We start from the raw sequence: 19,510 nt of genomic DNA on the forward strand, positions 1-19,510 counted from the left end.
TATGCACAGCACATTTTATTCTTAGTTCCTTAAGAGAAAACCATGAGCAATGCAATCAGGTATAGATTTGGAGTCCAACTTACAGCTGTCAAACATTAACTCTTTATAAACTTTATAAACGGAAATTTAACATAAAGTAACTTCTGTTGCATATAAAAGCAAGAGAGATATACATAAATAGATAAATGTTTGTCTTGAAAAAAAGTGCTTACCTTTGGTATAGGGAACCGCAATTGAGCAAGTTGCACTTCACTGACCAGTGGGACTGTGATTCGATTTGGAAGCACCAGGTAGTTTGATATTATATCCAATATAATCGTATCTGATAAACCACTGTTGGAGAAAATATATCTATTATCTAACAAGACAAATAATTTAGAAATATTCTGTTAAATATTAACATACTGCAGCTACTTGAACATGAATACCTGGCATCCTCTCAACAAAAAATTCCTACAACCACTCTTAAAATACTAATGTATTGCATGCAAAAATACTATACTGAGCCTAATTAAAACACTGTGCTTTAGGCCATTATTACAGCCTTTTTATGTATAACTCCAGGCTTAAGAAAACAATGAATTTAACATCCATTAATATGGAATATCTTCAAGGAAAAATTCTGTGAATAGTAGAAAAAATGTTTTTAAAAAAGCACATTCAGTATTTATTTCCTACACGAGTCTAAGCCTTTTTTTGTTGCTCACCAGCTTAGCTACTAGACAGCAGAGCACATCTTTTCTGTGGAAGCTTTCAGTGTAGTTTTCCTTTCACTTATGTTCTTCCCAATATTTTTCACTTCAAATGGCCACCAGGTGGAAGCAGTAGATCCAAAACAGTGGTTAAGACCTAAAATGTGTATATACTTCATCTCTTTCCCCTAACAAGTATAAATAACCTGCACCTCTGCAAGCACCATCCAGAATAAAAGGCTACTGAATAAAGTATAATGTCTGTTATCTCCATTACTTATTGATGAGGTATATGTTTACTGTTCTGTTTTAGTTTTTAAGCGTTCTTGTCATGATCTAAGTGCTTTTGAAAGTAAGTTCAGACATTATTCAATAGTAACAAACCAAGCTGTCATTTGCATGAATTCAGAACAATTAGCAGGATTTTCATTAAAGAAAAGAAAATTGTTTTGTGTAAAAGAATGAAGAAAATGGATGTTTTACTTGCAAAAGGGAGCGGCAATACACTGATTAGGAATCATTAACAAAACTCTCCTAAAATATTCTGATGAGACTGTATTAAGTTTGAGTAAAACTGGCATGCTTTGGGGGAACCACGGTCTCACTGGCAAAAAATTGGATGGAATTCACCACTGGTGCAGCAAGTTATGAGAGTCTGCAGTAGCACTAAATGGCACAAAAGAGTAGAAATACCTGAGTCTTTTCTAAACTACATCTTCACCAGTGGTAAACTGACAATTTCAAGTTTTACCAATTGATGTGCCTGAAAGATGCTATTTTAAAGTCTCAGTGTAGATGGGGCTTAAGATATAAATAATAGTTTCAGTAGAACAAAGGTCTGGCAACTCATAGCATTACACACAATATTACCAATTAATTTAATCAATTTGTAAAGTTTCCTAAAATCTAATCTGTACTCAGGAATAGTACTGATTCAGCATTTGATGTAATTGGACCAGTGCTGCTTGCTATGAATAGATAAAGTCAAGCCAGCGTTTACAATGACTGACCTAACCAAGGGACAAATCCTGGAATTCCCTTGTGTGCAGTGTACTTCATTTGTACTAACCTGTCCAAGTGTGGAATTGGGGCTATTTTCACATGCTGACAAGGCCCAGATCATATGCTTTTAATTATGTGCCCCCATTTGGATAAATAGTTTGTAACTGGCAAACAACAATCACCTCTCTGCCACTGGAACACACATATTACAGTAGTCAGTTAGGTCACTCTTATCTCATGCTAAACCTGCCATCTTTTGTCATACACCTGGATCATCACTAGTGCAAAGCTGGACAGTTACACCACCTCCCACACACATAACCTCAGAATTGTATTTCTATGCTAACGCATTTAAATCTAAAGACAACTGCAATGTCACAACATTTTATCTGAAGCAAAAATACAGAACTGAGATCCTAGCTTTGGCTGGATTACTTTCAATCACTTTATTAATAATTTTATTATTCTTGAATTGCTAAACTAAGTATCTAAATAAGATGAACTTTATTATTTAATGGTACTATTTGTAGATTTTGTCCTCATGCCTCCAATAGTTTTTCTCCATCAATGAGCAAATTAACTAAAAGACTACCCCCCTCTCAGCCCATAGGCACAATGATCTCTACCAGAAATCTGGGCTCCAATTTGAAGTGGTAGGCGTGGTCATATAATAAAACTGATCTTTAAAGTATCTTAGGGAAATGTTTTTATCTGTGTTGTGCTGGTGGTATATCAATCTCTACAAAAGGACTAAAGCCAGAGATTTGTGACATTTTAGCCAATAATAACATGTTATCCAACTCAAGCAAAGCAAGGCAAAATAAATATATTATGGTGAGAGTGCGGCAGGGGCCTGTGATTACACAGTTAACTGTAATGGGTGGAGATTTACTGGTTAACCTCAACTATTTACCATACTGAGCTTGGGCCTGTTGGACTCTGACAAAACTGGAATTGCTACATTTTTCTTTACTCCAAGAATGTTTGCCTAGGTAAAGAGAGTGCAAGAAAGCCTTCTGTCTTCTTCCAAATTATTCATTACTTTAGACTGCAAAATATGCCATATATTTACTAAAACAGTTTAAGTTTGTATAACAAGCCAATATGCAGTCCTTGCTAGAAAGAGCCCATCATTTGCTGACAATCATTCTGTCATATTTCCCCTGTACCTCAAATAAGAAACAACCTGTATGAAAGGAAAGTATAGCTTAGGGTAATATATCTTTTATTGGACCAACCTACATAGTTGGAATAGAGTTAGACAAGCTTTTGAATGCAAGACATGCTTCATCAGGTCTGAGCAGTAAAAGCAGTAATTATAGCATCTGTTAAAATATGACTGATTTAGCGGCACTAACCTAATTGCTGTCAGAGGGGAGTCAGGAACTGCAAGTTTGTCTCAGAACTGTACTGTCTGAAAGTGGCAAGCAGTAGGTGGTTTACAGATATTGCAGGAAAACTCATAGGGGACAATTATGACGTATCTTGCCCAGTAGTGAAGTTTGTTTCCAACTCCCATCAGCTACTGATTCATATTTACCATGAATCATAGAAAATGAGGCTCAGGAAATCATTTAATCTAACTCTCCACTCAAGACTAGATATTAGGAACATTTTTAACTATAAAATAGTTTAGACAGGAATAATTCAACCTTGCTGCAATTTTAGCACATTACTGCCCGTCCTTTGACACAGAACAAAGACTGATTATTGTTTTACAATACTTTCTGTATTTAAAGCCCTACCAAATTCCCATTCAGTCTTCTCTTCTTTACATTAAATAACAATTAATGCAATTAACCTGTTAATTGACATACTGCTGCACACTGAAGGAATTAAATGGCATGATAAAATGTGGACTATTTTTGTGGCTGTTTTCCTAAAATATGCACAATATTTTTGTGGCTGGTTTCCATCACAGCTTAAACAGCACTTGGTTGACAGCTCCTCCTTTGTTGGCATGCCTGCATGGAGCTATACCCTCCTGTTTTCAAGGCAGACGCACCATGGCTTGAATCTTCCTGGAGGGATGGTTCCAGCCTGGGGGAATGCTCTTCCTCCTTGCACAAACCAGGGGTGGCCTAGGTCTGGTTCAGTGGCTAAGGAGCATTGACACCAACAGCAGGTCCCCAGATAGCTCCTTTATGAGCCACACTTGGGTAGGTTATCAGCACGGATCCTGTTTTCTCTGTATAACAATTAGAAATTCTATTATTAAAAACCCCCAAATCCGTGTTTTTACATGATTAAAATGAAATGCCACTATATATATAGTATCAGTTGAACACAATGTTTTATTGATATACTTACAATTTTAAAGCAATTTGGAAGCATACCAGTGTCTCAATCACTATAATAAAATAAATGCTAAATACCTGTAAATTTTGGCATTTGATTTGGAGTTTTTTTTAATCATGGAAAAATCAGGGCGCTCCCTTCCCTCACCAGGATGTGGTTTCTCCCCCCACCCCCAGCTTGGTGGTGCTGAGCAACCATAATATGCCGGTGCTCTGCCCATACCATTGCCCCTCACTCCCAAGCCATAACCCCCTGGCCCTGCCAGTACACCTCACTCCAAACCCACATAATGTTCAACTGGTATATATAGTGGCATTTCATTTTAATTGTGAAAAAAAAGTGGATTGGGGGGGGTTAATCAAAGAATTCAATTTTTAAACAGAGAAAACCAGGATTCCTGGTTATCAGGGAGCCAGTGCTCTCCTCCCTCTCCCTTGGCAGGAGTGAAGGACTGTGGAATATTGGTGGTGCTTACTAACCAAAAGCAGCATACAGACATTAGTGTGGGAGGTGAGATATTTTCCTGGTTGGAAGTTATTTCAATTCTTGCAGAAGAGTCAGTTCTATTCTATAAGAAACCCGCTGAATGGATCTACAATGCCCTTTTTGTGTCAGGAGAAAGACTTTTCTCTCAGCACAAATATAATGCCTCTCCACAGTCAAGCAGGCTATAACCTTCAAAAGCTCATGTCTCTCTGAACAAATTAGTCTATAAGATGGCATCTTGCCCTGACTTTCGCCTTACTCTACAAGGTTATTTTATCCTACCTGTGAATATCCTCTCTTCAAACAAGCACTGCATCGCATATGTCAGAGGCATCAAAAATACAGTCTGAGGAGCCCTATCATTTGACCTGCAATGCTGTGTGTGGGTCTTGGACTGGCCCCAAAAGCTGCATCCCGCACAGCCTGGCCCCATCCTGGCCCTGCTCCCTGCAAGAGCATGCAGAGCTAATCTACCATGTGCTATACACAATACACAGGGCTGGACCCAGCACAAGCACTGCGCATGGTGCTCAGGGCTGGTCTGGGGCATGCAATGCAGAAGGTCCCGTGTGCTGCATGGTCTGGGGCTGGCATGTCCTACATGTGGCACCCATGCCAGATCAGCCCTGATTGCTGGCTGCAGTGCACAGGGCTGATCTGTGGGTCTGATTTGGCCTGAGGACCAGCCCTGCGCACCTCCTCAGGCTGGATGAGTTTGATAGCCCTGCTGTAAGTTCAGGGCTGAAGTCCTATCTTGTAGCCAGTATTACCACGAGCTAATTAGCTTTTGAAAAAAAATTATTTTTACTATCAGTTTACTGTATGTTGCCTTTCAAACCAGCCCAAACACAAAGTCATACCCCCCAGGTGAATGGGACAAAACTTGTTGGTGCTGCTAGGCAATACAATGCTTAAATAAATACTTCAAACAATTTAAAAATAGAGAGTGTTTCTGGCCTTCCTGAAACACAGTTCAGAGGAAAGGGAAAAAAGCCTCTAACAGATGTCTCAGATTTTCAGATATTTGCTGTGCCTGTACTGTTCCTGATTTCCTAAGCATCCTAAACTCTGAAGCAAAGCAAGTGCTACCTCCACTGTGTGCATCTTAAGCAAAACCTGAAGAAAGAGGGAAAATAATGGGTGAGGGTACCTGACCTAAGTCAAAGAACAAGAAATCCAACAGTATTTGAAAGAGTGGAAAGGATACCCAAACTACCTTCCACAAAAAGCTTATTATGTTGCCACTGTGTTAAAATCACTATTTTAACATGTACTAGAGACATAAACACTGGCAAAATATTTGCAATGGTTGTGTTTCTGAGCGGTGTCCAAATAAAGATTTTATGAGCACAGAACAAACAGCAGAAAGACCCTACAGCAGGATAATGACACTTCTCTCTATTATGTACACAAACCACAGACAGTGGGGATGGACAGACCCTCACCACTAAAATAGAAGGCTTCTGACACTGGTTTAAAGGCAAATACCCTTCACTGAGGGAAGGTAGCAGCCGGAAGGATGACAGAAGCCAACCAGTAGAGAAAATCAAAATTACATGCAGCAGGCCAGAAAATTAAAGCCATCATTCAAAATAAAACTTCCAATGCTCATAACTTGCAGTGCACTTTTCACACCACACTACTCAACCTGTATAATCACACCTAGATAATCTATATTTTTGGATGTGAGCTGGCATGCATTGTTTGCTTCACTAGTGTATTACATCCTGTGTCCGAGCTACTAAAAATTTACCCTTTGCTTTCGTCTCAGTTTCCCCTATGGACCACCATTATGAATTAGTTCATACATAACTGATTTAACAGAAACAAACTGTTCAAAATAGCACCATTTTACCAGAATTAAAAGAGTACATTTGCAACACTTAAGTCATGTTAAGTCGCATGCTATCTGACTAGAAAACATCCTCAGTTAAGAGGTACTTCTGATAGACACAAGACAAAAAAACCTGACAACACTTCTTTAAGGAAAAAAAAAATCTGCTGAACAAAAGGGCAGAAAACAGTTGACCAGGGTGAGAGAATGTGAAAAGCCCAGCATGACGCTATAGTAAGAATGGCAAAATAGTAACTTTAATTGTAAAACTAAGGTGTCACTAAAAACAGCGTTTGTGATTATTTTCTTTAATTAATTTCTTAAAAATCAATGATCTAATCATTTAAAATGGCGTTTTAATTTATGAAAATCAGCCCAAACACAAAGCACTTTGTAATTTAAAAGAATATTTTAAAATGAAGATTAGATGCAAAAAATAACTGAAACTTGCATCTTCTTACCCAACGGCACTGTTCCTTATACATATTCAGTTTTACCTACTGACTTTTGTGACTTCTGTCACTTACTACTTACTCCTCCTATTTCCTCAACGAAATTAATATACTTGAGAAACAGGAGCTGCATTCTGACTTCTCCTTAACCAATCAGCTGTAGTTTAAATGTTAATATAATCCCAATTAACTACACTTGTACAAACCCAACTTGGGCCTCTACTGCCCAGTCTCATCCAGATAGCCAACTCCATATCATTTTCATCCCCAAAAGGGAAATGAAAGGGGAAACCATGGGGATTCCTACTCTTCCTTTAAAGAAGCCAGTAGAGGTTCTTCATGTCTTCCCTCTATCAAGCAAAGAGAAAGAAAGCAGCTAAGAGCTTTCAAAGCTATGGAAGGATATTCATTCCACTTCTCATTGGTTGGTGAGAAAGAAACAGAGGACCGCGTATGGGAAATCTTTGTCTCCTTTTACTTGTGGAGCCATGGAGGCCATTCAAACTGCCTGGGACTATTGTCTGGCAGTAGTCCAGGGCAGGTGTTCCCACTAGAAAGCATTTGCAGATCCAGAGCTCATCAGCACAAACTCACAGACTGACTGGATAATGGCAGACACTTGCCAGCCATAATATCTTATTCATCACTCATTTCAACCACTAAAAGTTGGGCTTGGCAACATTTTGTGGCTCTGGATCACAAATCCCCACCCCACTCCGGATGGTTCAAGCTACCTGCATTTCCATCATGGCAGACACATATGATGAACATTCCTCTGCAGCGAGAGGAAGTGCAGGCAAAACAGAGCAGCAGGGAGGAGAGTGGAAAAGCGTGCTGAAGAAGGGATGGGCAGCTTGGCACAGCTGCATGCTAAGTTGGACCTTCCCAGGCTGGATCCAACCTCTTTGTGGCCTGGATCTAGCCTGGGGGACATACGTTGCTGACCCTTTGCTAAAAGAGGTTCAGACTGCAGGCAGACTATACATAAACAACATGTGAATGTCTCTTTCTGATCAGGCAAACTAAACACAAATACAGAACTAAATTTATTGGTAAGACTAAACACACATCAGTACAATTACAGTTCCCATAGCAACTTTACTTCACCTTACAAATACCACATGCAGTGCATATATTTGTGAACAAGTTTGGTTGCTGTGGGAACTCTACGGGAAAGTCTGGACCTTTTTTTCCCCCTTTTTGCTTTGGCATATTTAGAGAGATTTATTCACATTTAACATTTCTATTTTTCCAAGCAAACAAACACTAAGAGATAAAAGAACCTGAAGTCTAGTGAGCTTAAGCATTGCTTATATCTCAATAACAGCAAGTGATTCTTCAAACTGTATACTCTAGGATGACACCATTTTCTGCTCCACCAAGAGAGCTTCCTTCTTCAAGGAAGCCATCTTAAGGTGAACTCCAAAGTTTGGCATGATTAATTTAGTTAATGCCTTCTAGTTTCAAACTCAACGGGTATTTCATTTAATGCCTACAAATATAGAATCATAGAAAATTAGGGTTGGAAGGGACCTCTGGAGGTCATCTAGTCCAACTCCTTGCTCAAAGCAGGACCAGCCCCAACTAGATCATTCCTCCCAGGGCTTTGTCGAGCCAGGCCTTAAAAATCACCAAGGATGGAGATTCTACCACCTCTCAACATAATCCGTTCCGGTGCTTCACCGCCCTCCTACTGAGAAAACTTTTCCTAATATCCAACCTAACCATCCCTTGCTGCAACTAGAGACACTGCTCCTTGTGCTGTCATCTCCCACCACTGAGAACACTTTAGCTCCACCTTCTTTGTAACCACCCTTCATGTAGTTAAAGGCTACTATCAACCCCCCTTCAGTCTTTCCTGCAGACTAAATAAGACCAGCTCCCTCAGCCTCTCCTCAGAAGTCATGTGCCCCAGCCTCCTAGCCATTTTTGTTGCCCTCTACTGGACTGTCTCCAATTTGTCCACAGCTAGGGGTGTGTGAAGCGGGCCCTATTCGATTTGGATTTGGACCAAACCAGGGACACTGATTAGATTTGTTGATTCGGATCACTGTCCCCGATCTGATTCAGCGGAATCTGAAAATTTGATGCTGATTTGGAGAATCAGTGAGTCAGACATAGTCACTGATTTAAAAGTTTTTTCTACATAACTTGAGGTAGCAGGTGTGGACTGTGATTGCTGCAATGCTGGGGCACATTGAGCATCCCACAGGAGTGTGGGGGGACCCTCCACGTGCTTGGCGGCGAACCTTTCAGGTCTGCCAGGGAGCATGCTAGGCACCCCCACCCCATGCCTCCCTGGCTCAGTGATCAGCTGCAGGGGGACCCCAGGTACCCTCCCCCCAACCCAGGAGGCACCAGTCACCGAGCCAGGGGGTCCAAAAATGGACCAGAAGTGCTTCTGGTCCACTTCTGGGTCTGCTGCCAAGCACGCTGGGGAGCCCCTCATGATTCTGTGGAACACTCCATGCACCCCAGCATCACAGTGCTCACGAGACACCTGCTACCTAGAGGTATGTAGAAAAAACATTTAAAGCTGTCTCTATGTCTGAATCCCTGAATCTTTCTGAATTGCTTCAGATTGATTCTGAGGGTTCCGATTCGATACAGAGCAATTAAAGGGTCCTGAGATTCAATACAGATTCAGAGATTTGGCCACTGAATCGGGCCAAATCTCTGCCAAATCAAATCAGGGACTGAAGCTTCGCACAGCCCTATCCACAGCCTTTCTTTAATGGGGGCCCCAAAGCTGGACACAGTACTCCAGATGTGGCCTCACCAGTGCAGAAGAGAGAGGAATAATTACTTCTGTTAATCTCCTGGCAACGCTCCTACTAATGCAGCCCTGTTAGCTTTCTTGTCAACAAGGGAACATGGCTGACTCGTATCCATCTTATTGTCCACTATACCCCCAGGTCCTTTTCTTTAAAGCTGCTGCTTAGCCAGTTGGTCCCAAGCCTGTACTGGTACATGAGATTGTTCTGTCCTAAGTGCAGGACTTTGCACTTGTCCTTGTTGAACCTCATGCGATTTCTTTTGTCCCAATCTTCCAATTTGTCTAGTTCCCTCTAAATCCTACCCCAACTGCTAGCATATCTACTACTCCCCCCAGATTGGAGTCATCTGGGAACTTGCACTCTATGCCATCTTCCACATTGTTAATAAACATATTGAACAAAACTGGCAACCTTGGGGCACTCCACTTGATGCAGGTTGCCAACTAGACCTCAAGCCATTGACTACTACCCCCTGAGCATGATGATCCAGTCAGTTTTCTATCCACTTCATCCAACCCAGACTTCCTCAGCTTGCCTGCAAGAATGCTGTGGAAGACCGTATCAAAACCTTGCTAAAAGTCAAGGTACACCACATCTACTGGTCTCTCTGCATCCACAGAGCCCAGCATCTTATCATTCAAGGCAATCAGGTTGGTCGGGTATGACTTGCCCTTGGTGAATCCATGCTGACTGTTCCTAATCACTTTCTTTTCCTTGAAGTGCTTATAAATGGATTCTTTGAGGACCTGCTCTAAGAGTTTTCTGGGGACGGAGGTTAGGTTGACTGGTCTGTAGTTCCCTGGAACCTCTTTCTTCCCTTTCTTAAAGATGGGTACTATATTTGTCTTTTTCCAATTTTCTGGGACCTCCCCACAATCACCACAAGTTTTCCAAGATAATGGCCATGGCTCTGCAATCACATCATCCAACTCCCTCAGCACCCTCAGATGCATTGCATCTTGCCCCATGGACTTGTACATGTCCAGCTTTTCTAAATAGTCTATAACCTGTTCTTTCACCACTGAGGGCTGCTCCCCTTCTCCTGAAACTGTGCTGCCTGGTGCAGTAGTCTGGGAGCTGACCTTGCCTGTGAAGATCCAGGTAAAAAAAGGATGGAGCACTTCAGCCTTTTCCTCATCATTTGTCACTAGGTTACTTACACATTCAGTAAAGGACCAACACTTTCCCTGATGTTCCCCTTGTTGCCAACATACTTATAGAAACCTTTTTTGTTACCTTCACATTCCTTGCTAGCTGCAAGTCCAATTGTGCTTTGGCTTTCCCGATTCCCATCCCTGCATGCCCAAGCAATATTCTTCTACTCCTCCCTGGTCATCTGTCCAAGCTTCCATTTCTTGTAAGCTTCCTTTTTGTGATGATATAAAGCAAGGCTTTATATCTTGATGTAAAGCAAGGCTACTTTTACACTACAGATGGGTTGCTTGTAAACGTTAAAAACAAACAAGCAGTGCCTTATTTCAAACTCAGCATGTTACCATGCTGGGCCCCTGCGCATGCCCAGAAGAGGCACCCTTGTTGGACCCAGCTAGCCTGATGTCTCTAAAGATAGGGTGCTTTAGTGGGGCTTTTTTGGCCTTATCTAATAGCTGATTGAATCAGCTTTAGTTAAAAGTGTCAAAAAGCCCACTGAAGGGCCCGATCTCTACAGATGCTGCAAAACCAGATCCAAGTAATGCGCTGCTGCTTCTGGTAAAGTGTGGTCTGTTTGTTTGCTTGCTTGTTTTTTAATTTCTGAAAGCAGCCTTTTGTAATTCAGGATCCAAGAAGGATAATAAGACAATTTCAGAATCAAATGACATTTGAGAGTTTGTCTCTCTCATTTTCAGTTATCAAACTTGAGTAAGTGATAAGACCAAAAAAACGAGTAAGAATCTCTTTATAAGTAAGGACTGTTTTTATTGCATTATCTGAGAGAAAAGAACTTGTTTCCTTATTTCACATGTTTGCTTTAATCTTTAAGGGCACTTTTGCACATGCTTCAGGGGTGGGGTGGCAGCACTTTAATTAGAGCGGCTCTTGGAGTGTCTCATGCATCACATTTTGGATAATAAGCACATTGAACAAGCTTTAGTTCAAGCACCTCCAGTGCTATTTTGAAGCACCAGGACACTGATACAGAAGACATGGGAAGCTGCTGGAGCACAGTAATTATCACACTCCAGCAGACTTCGTTAATTGAATCTGCCCTGATGCACTAAGTACAGCGCATTGGAGCAGCCTCCATGCTCATGTACAGGTACCCTAAGAGTAGAATTTTCAGTTTTTGCAATTAGCTACTCTTCCATTTTGATTCCAAGTATCTGGACCAAATCACATGGTGTTATTTCTTTCATTAGCCATTCTACCCATGTTACAACATGCTAAAAGCCCTGAGTAACTGTCACATGAAAGAACTCAAGATACTAACTAATGAAATCAAAACTGTGATAACATGACATCTTATTTTTCATCGCTTCCTCCTTCATTTTGTTAGGAACTATAAACTATATATTTATGAATTATAAACTCATGAATTCAAAATATTATAAACTTAGGAATACAAAAACCAAGCCAAAGTTCTTTCCCCTGTTTCCAGCTAACAAACAGAAATAGTTTTTGCTAGTTTACTTGGCTGTCACACTTAGTAGAGTAAGCAAGCTTTGAAAAGAAAAAAAACCTTAACATTTCAAATCAAGAAAAAAAAAGATCAAGAATACATTTAAATATAAGGTCAGTCTTTACTGCACTTCTTGAGATAAAAGAACTTCTTTTTATGTTTCTCAGGTAAATCATAACCATGGATTACTTTAATCTTTAAGAGTGGAAATTTAAATAAAATATATTGTCTTTCTCTCTCAAAATTCTCATTCACACTGAAGTAAAGAGAAAAATTCAAGCCTTTGAAGACAGCGTGTGCATGCACATATCTCTCTCTCTCGCCTCCACTCCCAGACTCTTGAGATGCATGGAAATGAATTTTCCATCCCGTGAAAAGTTAAACATTTTCAGAATTGAAAAACCATAAGAAGCGTCATGCTGGGTCAGACCAATGCCCCATCTAGCCCAGTATGTGGTCTGTGACAATGGCTGTCGTTACAGGGGTGGGCAATTATTTTGGGCAGAGGGCTACTTATTGAGTTTTGGCAAGCCATTGAGGGTCGCATGACAGGCAGCCAGGGGCAGATTAATATTAGTTTTCTAAATTTTTTAGTGGTCCTGCGGGCCGTATAGAATGGCCTGGCAGGCCACATGCGACCTATGGGCCGCATTTTGCCCACCTCTGCTATAGCAGATGCTTATGAATAGTGGTCCTCAACCTGTTTAGAATTAGGGTGCCCCTCCAAAACTTTTTTGAATTTGGCAGCATCCCCAGTTGAGAGCCACCATTGTACTGCCTCAGCTTCCCTCAATGATTCCTAACCAGGGTTCTCCTGCCTGTGTTAGGATTATCTGATAAACAAAGCAGGCAGGAGCAGAGGCATAACTAATGCGTTTCATGCCTTGGGGAAAACTCTCCTGTGCTGGTGGGGAGGGGGAGAGGGATGTCCTGGATATCCCTGCTATTGACTCCTCCAGCTATGTGATGAAAAGGGTTGCCCCAGTCCACTCTGACCCCTCCCAACAGGCAGTGTAAATGACTGCAGCTGGAGCATGCGCTTCTGCCACAGCTTATCCCTGTCTGACCCCACATGTTCTTCCCAGCTGGGCAGGCGGGACCGTTCCATGCCTGTCTGCGTAATTCCCCAGTGGTTTGCTAGGCAGGCTATCAGGAATTGCCTGCCTGCTGAACCTGAGACCCAAGGAAGCCTGGGAGCCCACCAGCCCAAGGAATTGGATGCCTGGATGCATAGTTCTCCATCAAATGAACACTTAGCGAGTGGAGCAGTCTGACAAGGCAAACAGCTAGGGGAATGGGGATGTTCAGCTTCACTTTAGAGAACAGCGTAACAAGCTAGCCACTCAGTGTGGTACCTCGGGCTGGTTTGGAGCTGAAAATTGAAAAATAATGGACAGAAAACTCTGATCTCAGAAAGATCTCAAACAACTCTACCAGCTTGCAGCTGTACAATACTGCAATTCTTTTTACCATGAACTTTCCAGTGTTATACAATTACCACATGGTGCTAAACTTCAAAATATGAACTATAAAACACTTAACCTACACATTAGCCGATTTATTAGCAGTTCCAACATTTTTTTTTTATTTGTAAAGAAAGCAGAACTCCTGACATACTGTTTTATATATGCTTGCTTACTTCAGTCCTGGAACATCCAGCAGATTAGTCAGTCCTGTCCAGTTAATTTCCAGAAGCTGTAAACAGGAGAGAGAAATGTAATTAAAAACTGCTCTGAGTTCCCAGTGTTGAAGAAACAAAGCTGAAAACATGAATATTGATAACTGGACACTGGTGGAAATCTCATGGTCAGCTTCCAGAAAGTTTCTGTTTTTAAACTGGCCACCCATAGATCAAACAATTTAGCCACTTTTAAAACTAAAAAGCTCAATAGTGATCCTAGCATTAAAATCTCAATATGAAATGTATGCATGCACTATCAAGTGGCTTTCACATATATTAAACCAGAAATATGCTATAAATCACTGGCCTTCTTTGCTCATAGACACAAATGGTAACCCTACACGCATGTCTTGACAAAATGAGTAATGAAACACAAATAGAACAAGTTTCCTCAAAAGAACTCTTAATACTCAACTTTGCCTCAATTACTGACTTTCATTTTTATTTACCTTTAGCTCATTAAGGTCTAACCATTTATGCCAAGTTTTGTTTTTTGTTTTTTTACTTAAAAGCAACAAACCCCACATGAAGACAAAAATCTACCCTGAGTATGACCATCAAAAAATGAGGCTAAAAAGTGAACACCACGTAGCTTCAAAATGTCCGACTCCCTTATACTCTCTTCATTTGAATGGGCATGTGACATACCAGAGGCATAAAACCAGTCACTGCTTGTAAATGCACCGTGTCAATTTGCAAGATAAGCACCATGCTCTGAATCCCATTTGACACATTACTATCCATTGCAAATCTTTTCTTAATCCAGGCAGTTTGCTTGAGGGTTTATACCTTTTATTTTAAGTGCTGTATGCTATACATATGTAGATGATGTTTTCTATAAATAACTAATGCTACTTTGAATCCTAAAAGATCTTCACCTTAGTGAAATACTAAAACAGCTTAATATTAAAAGTGCCTGGTCCCTGAATATATGTCTTTTTTTTTATCAGTTATAAATAAGCTGCCTTTGCATTTAATACCCATTTGGCTTTTGTGTTGCAAAAGTAAATAGGAGTGTTCCTAACAGATACCTTTGTAAACTGATAGTTAAATAGATGCAGTGCATGATTATTTAAAGTTCACACAAAAGGTAAATAATCTACAGATTCACTTTTCAGTATAGCAAAATTCAACAGTGCCAAAAGCTTCTTCTGTACTTCCTTCACAAGAAAATGCTTCATACTAGCTTTGAGTAAGAATAAGAGGTTTTAAAAAATATGACCTATGAAGAAAGGTTGAAGGCATTAGTTCAGTTTCTTTAGAAAAGAGGAAAGTAAAGGAGAAAATGGAGACATACTAGTCATGCAGCATTTAAAAGGCCGTTTTAATGAGGAAGTGGATCAATTGTTCACCCACTTCAAGAAAGACAAGAATAAAGACAAGGTTTTTTGGACCACGACCCACACTTCAGCACAAGAGACATGCTTGGGTGGGACGGGCTTCACCTCTCCCCCAAAGGTAAGTGTGTGTTCTCTTTCAAGTTGGCTGATCTCCTCTGGCAGGCTTTAAACTAGGTTCGTCGGGGGAAGGGGAGTCCAACTATGGAGGGAGCCATGGAACACCGAGCCAAAAGACACCCACAAGATCAGCCCAGGTATGTAGCAAAGATCCTGTTAGACAGCAGTTTAAAGGGGGACCGGGGACAGCCACCAGGGGTATTAGGTGTATATATACAAATGCCAGAAGCATGGGAAACAAGCAGGAGGACCTAGAGCTCTTGCTAGCGAGCAACAACTTTGGCTTAGTGGGACTAACTGAAACCTGGTGGGACTCTTCTTATGACTGGGTGGTGGGAATAGAGGGCTATAGGTTGTATAGGAGAGATAGAGTAGGGAAAAAAGGTGGAGGAGTTGCTCTTTGTGTCAAAGAACAGTACACATCTTCCCTAATCAAATTAGGGTCAGAGGGTGGTCAAGCAGAGACTCTGCGGGTTAGGATCCAAGGGGCTCAGGGTGAAAGGGATCTGGTGGTGGGGGTCTACTACAGGCCGCCAGGATGACGAGCTAGACCAAGAATTTTCCAAGCAGCTCAAAAAGGCTGTGAAGTCTAGAGATATGGTAGTCATGGGGGACCTTTACTACCCAGACGCATGCTGGGAAGAGCAGTCAGCTAGATCTAACCGCTCTCGCAAGTTCTTAACCTGTATTCAGGACCTCCACCTAACACAGGGGGTAAGCTGTCCCACCAGGGGCAACGCCTTGCTTGACTTGGTGTTGGCCGCAGGGGATGAGGGACCTGCGGATTCAAGGCAACTTAGGGGACAGCAATCACCAAATGATAAAATTCACTATCCAGCGAAGGGCAGGCATTATACCCAGCAGGGCACAGGTACTAAACTTTAAAAAAGCTGACTTTAATATAGACTCAGGGGATTGGTTAGTAGGGTGCTAGGAGCTAAGAACTTAGATGCATTGAGAGTCCAGGTTGGGTGGACATTCCTCAAGGAAACCATTCTTTGGGCTCAGAGTGAGTCAATCCCACAGCAGAGGAAAGGGGGCAAGGGGGTCCAGGAAGCCCCTTCGGCTAACCAGGGGCATCCAAGATACCTTAAGGGCAAAAAAAGAGGCGTACAGAAAGTGGAAGTAGGGGCTCGCTAGCAAAGAGGAGTATACTTCTTTAGCCCACACCTGCAGGGAGTCAGTCAGGAAGGCCAAGGCAACTCTAGAACTCGGGCTAGCGTCAGGGATTAAGGACAATAAAAAGTCCTTCTTTAGATACGTTGGGAGCAAAAAGAGGGTGCGGGGTAGCATAGGATGTATACAGGACAGGCGGTGGGGTTTAGCGACAAATAGTAGGGACAAGGCAGAGCTCTTCAATGAGTTTTTTGCTTCTATCTTCTTAAATGGGAATCTAGAGGAACCCTCAACATATATCACAGATGCCAACATCAAAGGGAACATCAGCCGAGCAACGGTCAGTGCCGACACAGTAAAAAGACACTTGGAGGAGCTGGACGTATTCAATTCACTGGGATTGGAAGGACTCCACCCATGGATAATGAAGGAATTAGCAGGGGTCATAGCTGATCCCCTGGCAAGGATATATGAGCTCAGGTCAGGTTCCGGGGAATTGGAAGAGGGCTAACGTCATCCCAATGTTAAAGAAAGGGAGGAAGAATGACCCGAGGAACTATAGACCAGTCAGCCTTACCTCTATCCCTGGAAAAATCCTAGAAAAAATTATCAAGGAGCACTTCTGTGGGAGCCTGCTGGCTCATGTGATGCAGAGGGGTAACCAACATGGGTTTTTAGCAGGAAGGTCCTACCTGACTAACCTGGTTTCCTTTTACAACAAGGCCACCAATTGTTTAGATGCAGGAATCAAGGTGGATGTTATTCATCTGGACTTCAAGAAGGCCTTTGACAAGGTATCCCATACCATCCTTATAAATAAACTGAGGGGATTTGCCTTGGATGGTTACACGGTAGACTGGGTAGCAAATTGGCTCAAGGGTCACACTCAGAGAGTGGTAGTGGATGGGTCAGTGTCAACCTGGAAAGGTGTGGGCAGTGGAGTCCCTCAGGGCTTAGTTCTGGGGCTGGTACTGTTCAACATCTTCATCAGTAATCTGGATGAGGGGGTGGGAAGCACCCTGTCCAAATTCGTGGACAACAAAATTATGGGGTGCAGCTAACACCCTGGAGAGGAGGAACCAGATCCAGGACAACCTAAACGGGCTGGGGAAGTGGGCAGAGAGCAACCGGATGCAATTCAATAAGGACAAGCGCACGGTGCTGCATCTAGGGAGGAAGAACTGCCATCATACCTACAGGCTGGGGGGCAACCTTCTCAGCTCCACTGAGGCAGAAAAAGATCTTGGAGTCACTGTTGACTCCAGGATGAATATGAGTCACCAATGAGATGAAGCAGTTGGCAGACCCAATTGCACCTTGTCATGCATCCATATGTGCATCACAAACAGGTACAGGGAAGCGATTCTCCCCCTCTGTTCACCAGGGCACCTCCTGGAACAACAAGGAACAATGTCCATAAGCTTCTAGAGAGGTTTAGGCTGGACATTAGGAAAAAGTTCTTCATGGTCAGGGTTGCCAGAATCTGGAATGGGCTCCCAAGGGAGATGGTGCTCACCCCATCCTTGCAGGTCTTCAGGAAGAGACTGGACAGGCACCTGGCTGGGAACACATGACCCCAGGGTTGGTGACTCTTCTTGCCTGCCAGGGGCAAGGGATCGGACTAGATGGCCCACTGAGGTCCCTTCTGACTCTATGAATCTAATCTATAAACCAGGTTAATTTTCAATAAAGAAGAGTTAAATTAGATGTTAGAAAAAACTAAAAGCAGGTAAACAGCAGAACAAGAAATCTGGGGAGCTTGGGGAACCTCCTTCACTGGAGGTTTTTAAGAACTGTTGGGTCTGGGTGAACTCTATGCTGCCTTCATACAGGAAGCTGGACGAGAAATTTTCTTGATGGTGTACACTTGTAAGTAAACAAATTCACAGAACTGAATTTCCTTGTCTACTGCAAGTGCCCTTCACTTTCTTAAATATAGTCTATTAATTTAATATAAACTAGCTAACTGCTAAAAAAAAATCCACTTAGTAATATGTTTGCACAAGGAAAATAATACAAACATTTCTATTTCCTTCTTACCTTTTAACTAATCACAATCAGTTTCTTGATCTTTTATTAACACAGGGTAAATGCCTGTAAGTATTTAGGCTGCATATATTCATTTTTATAGAAGTTGACACTCCTGTCATTCTTTTCAAAAAACCAAATTATCAATAATTTAATAGGCTATTTCCTCTGTGAATATAGTCTCCACTGCTCACAGTGCGTGTGATAGGTTAACGCTACACCCCTGCTCTCTAGGCAGACAATGAAACATATACAATACCCTGCATTTACATACAACATTGTTTCTGAAAAGCATGATGTGCTCTTATGAAGATGGGTAAGCATTAGGGCTATGGAACATGGCAATGATTTCAGATTCGCCATTTGAAAGGCCATTTTTTGTTTTGTTGTTTTGAAGTGCTGTTCTGTTTTGTTTTGCCAAAACTGTTTCACTGTTTTGATGCATTTTGGCGTTTCACCCATAAGCTATAATAGGGAATCAAGAAAATGCCTATAACTTTGTAATTTCTTGCCTGATTCGGATGAAAACAGCAGGAATGGTAGCTAGGGGGTGTGTGAAGCAGGCCATATTCAATTCAGATTTGGATTTGGCCTGAATCAGGGACAGTGATTTGATTCATTGATTTGGATTACCATCCTGATTCAATTTGGCCAAATCCGAAGATTCGATGCTGATTCAGAATCGATTCAGAGAGATTCGATGATTCGGGCATAGAGACAGCTTTAAATGCTTTTTCTGCATACCTCGAGGTACCAGATGTGACTTGTCTACTCTGCAATGGTGGGGCAGATGGAGCATCCCACAGGAGCATGGGGGAAGCCCCCACGTGCTTGGCGGCAGACCCCCCCATGTTGCCTTCATTCAGCGATCGGCCTCAGGGAGACTCTGGGTGCCCCCCCAGACCCAGAAGACACCAGTCACTGAGTTGGGAGGCAGGGTGGGAGGGATGGGGGTCCACTGAGCACTCCCCAGTGGACCTGGAAGTGCTTGTGGTCCACTTCTAGGTCCACTGCGAAGCGCGCTGGGGACGCCTCCCGCGCTCCCGTGGAATGCTCTATCCACCCCACCA

General features: G+C 42.1%; 1 protein-coding gene across 1 annotated transcript in view; it reads right to left on the bottom strand.

Moving 5' to 3' along the window:
- ESYT2 (extended synaptotagmin 2) overlaps positions 1-19,510 on the bottom strand; it is a 151,011-nt gene that overhangs the window by 41,620 nt on the left and 89,881 nt on the right. The window contains exons 8-9 of the mRNA XM_019528575.1: positions 13,798-13,853; positions 213-333 (exon numbers count right to left, since the gene is read on the bottom strand). Of these exons, the coding sequence (XP_019384120.1) occupies positions 213-333; positions 13,798-13,853 (177 nt within the window). The remainder of the gene's footprint in view (positions 1-212; positions 334-13,797; positions 13,854-19,510) is intronic.

Source organism: Crocodylus porosus, unplaced genomic scaffold (assembly GCF_001723895.1).
Source record: "Crocodylus porosus isolate Cpor-Errol unplaced genomic scaffold, CroPor_comp1, whole genome shotgun sequence".
NCBI classification, from domain to species: domain Eukaryota; kingdom Metazoa; phylum Chordata; order Crocodylia; family Crocodylidae; genus Crocodylus; species Crocodylus porosus.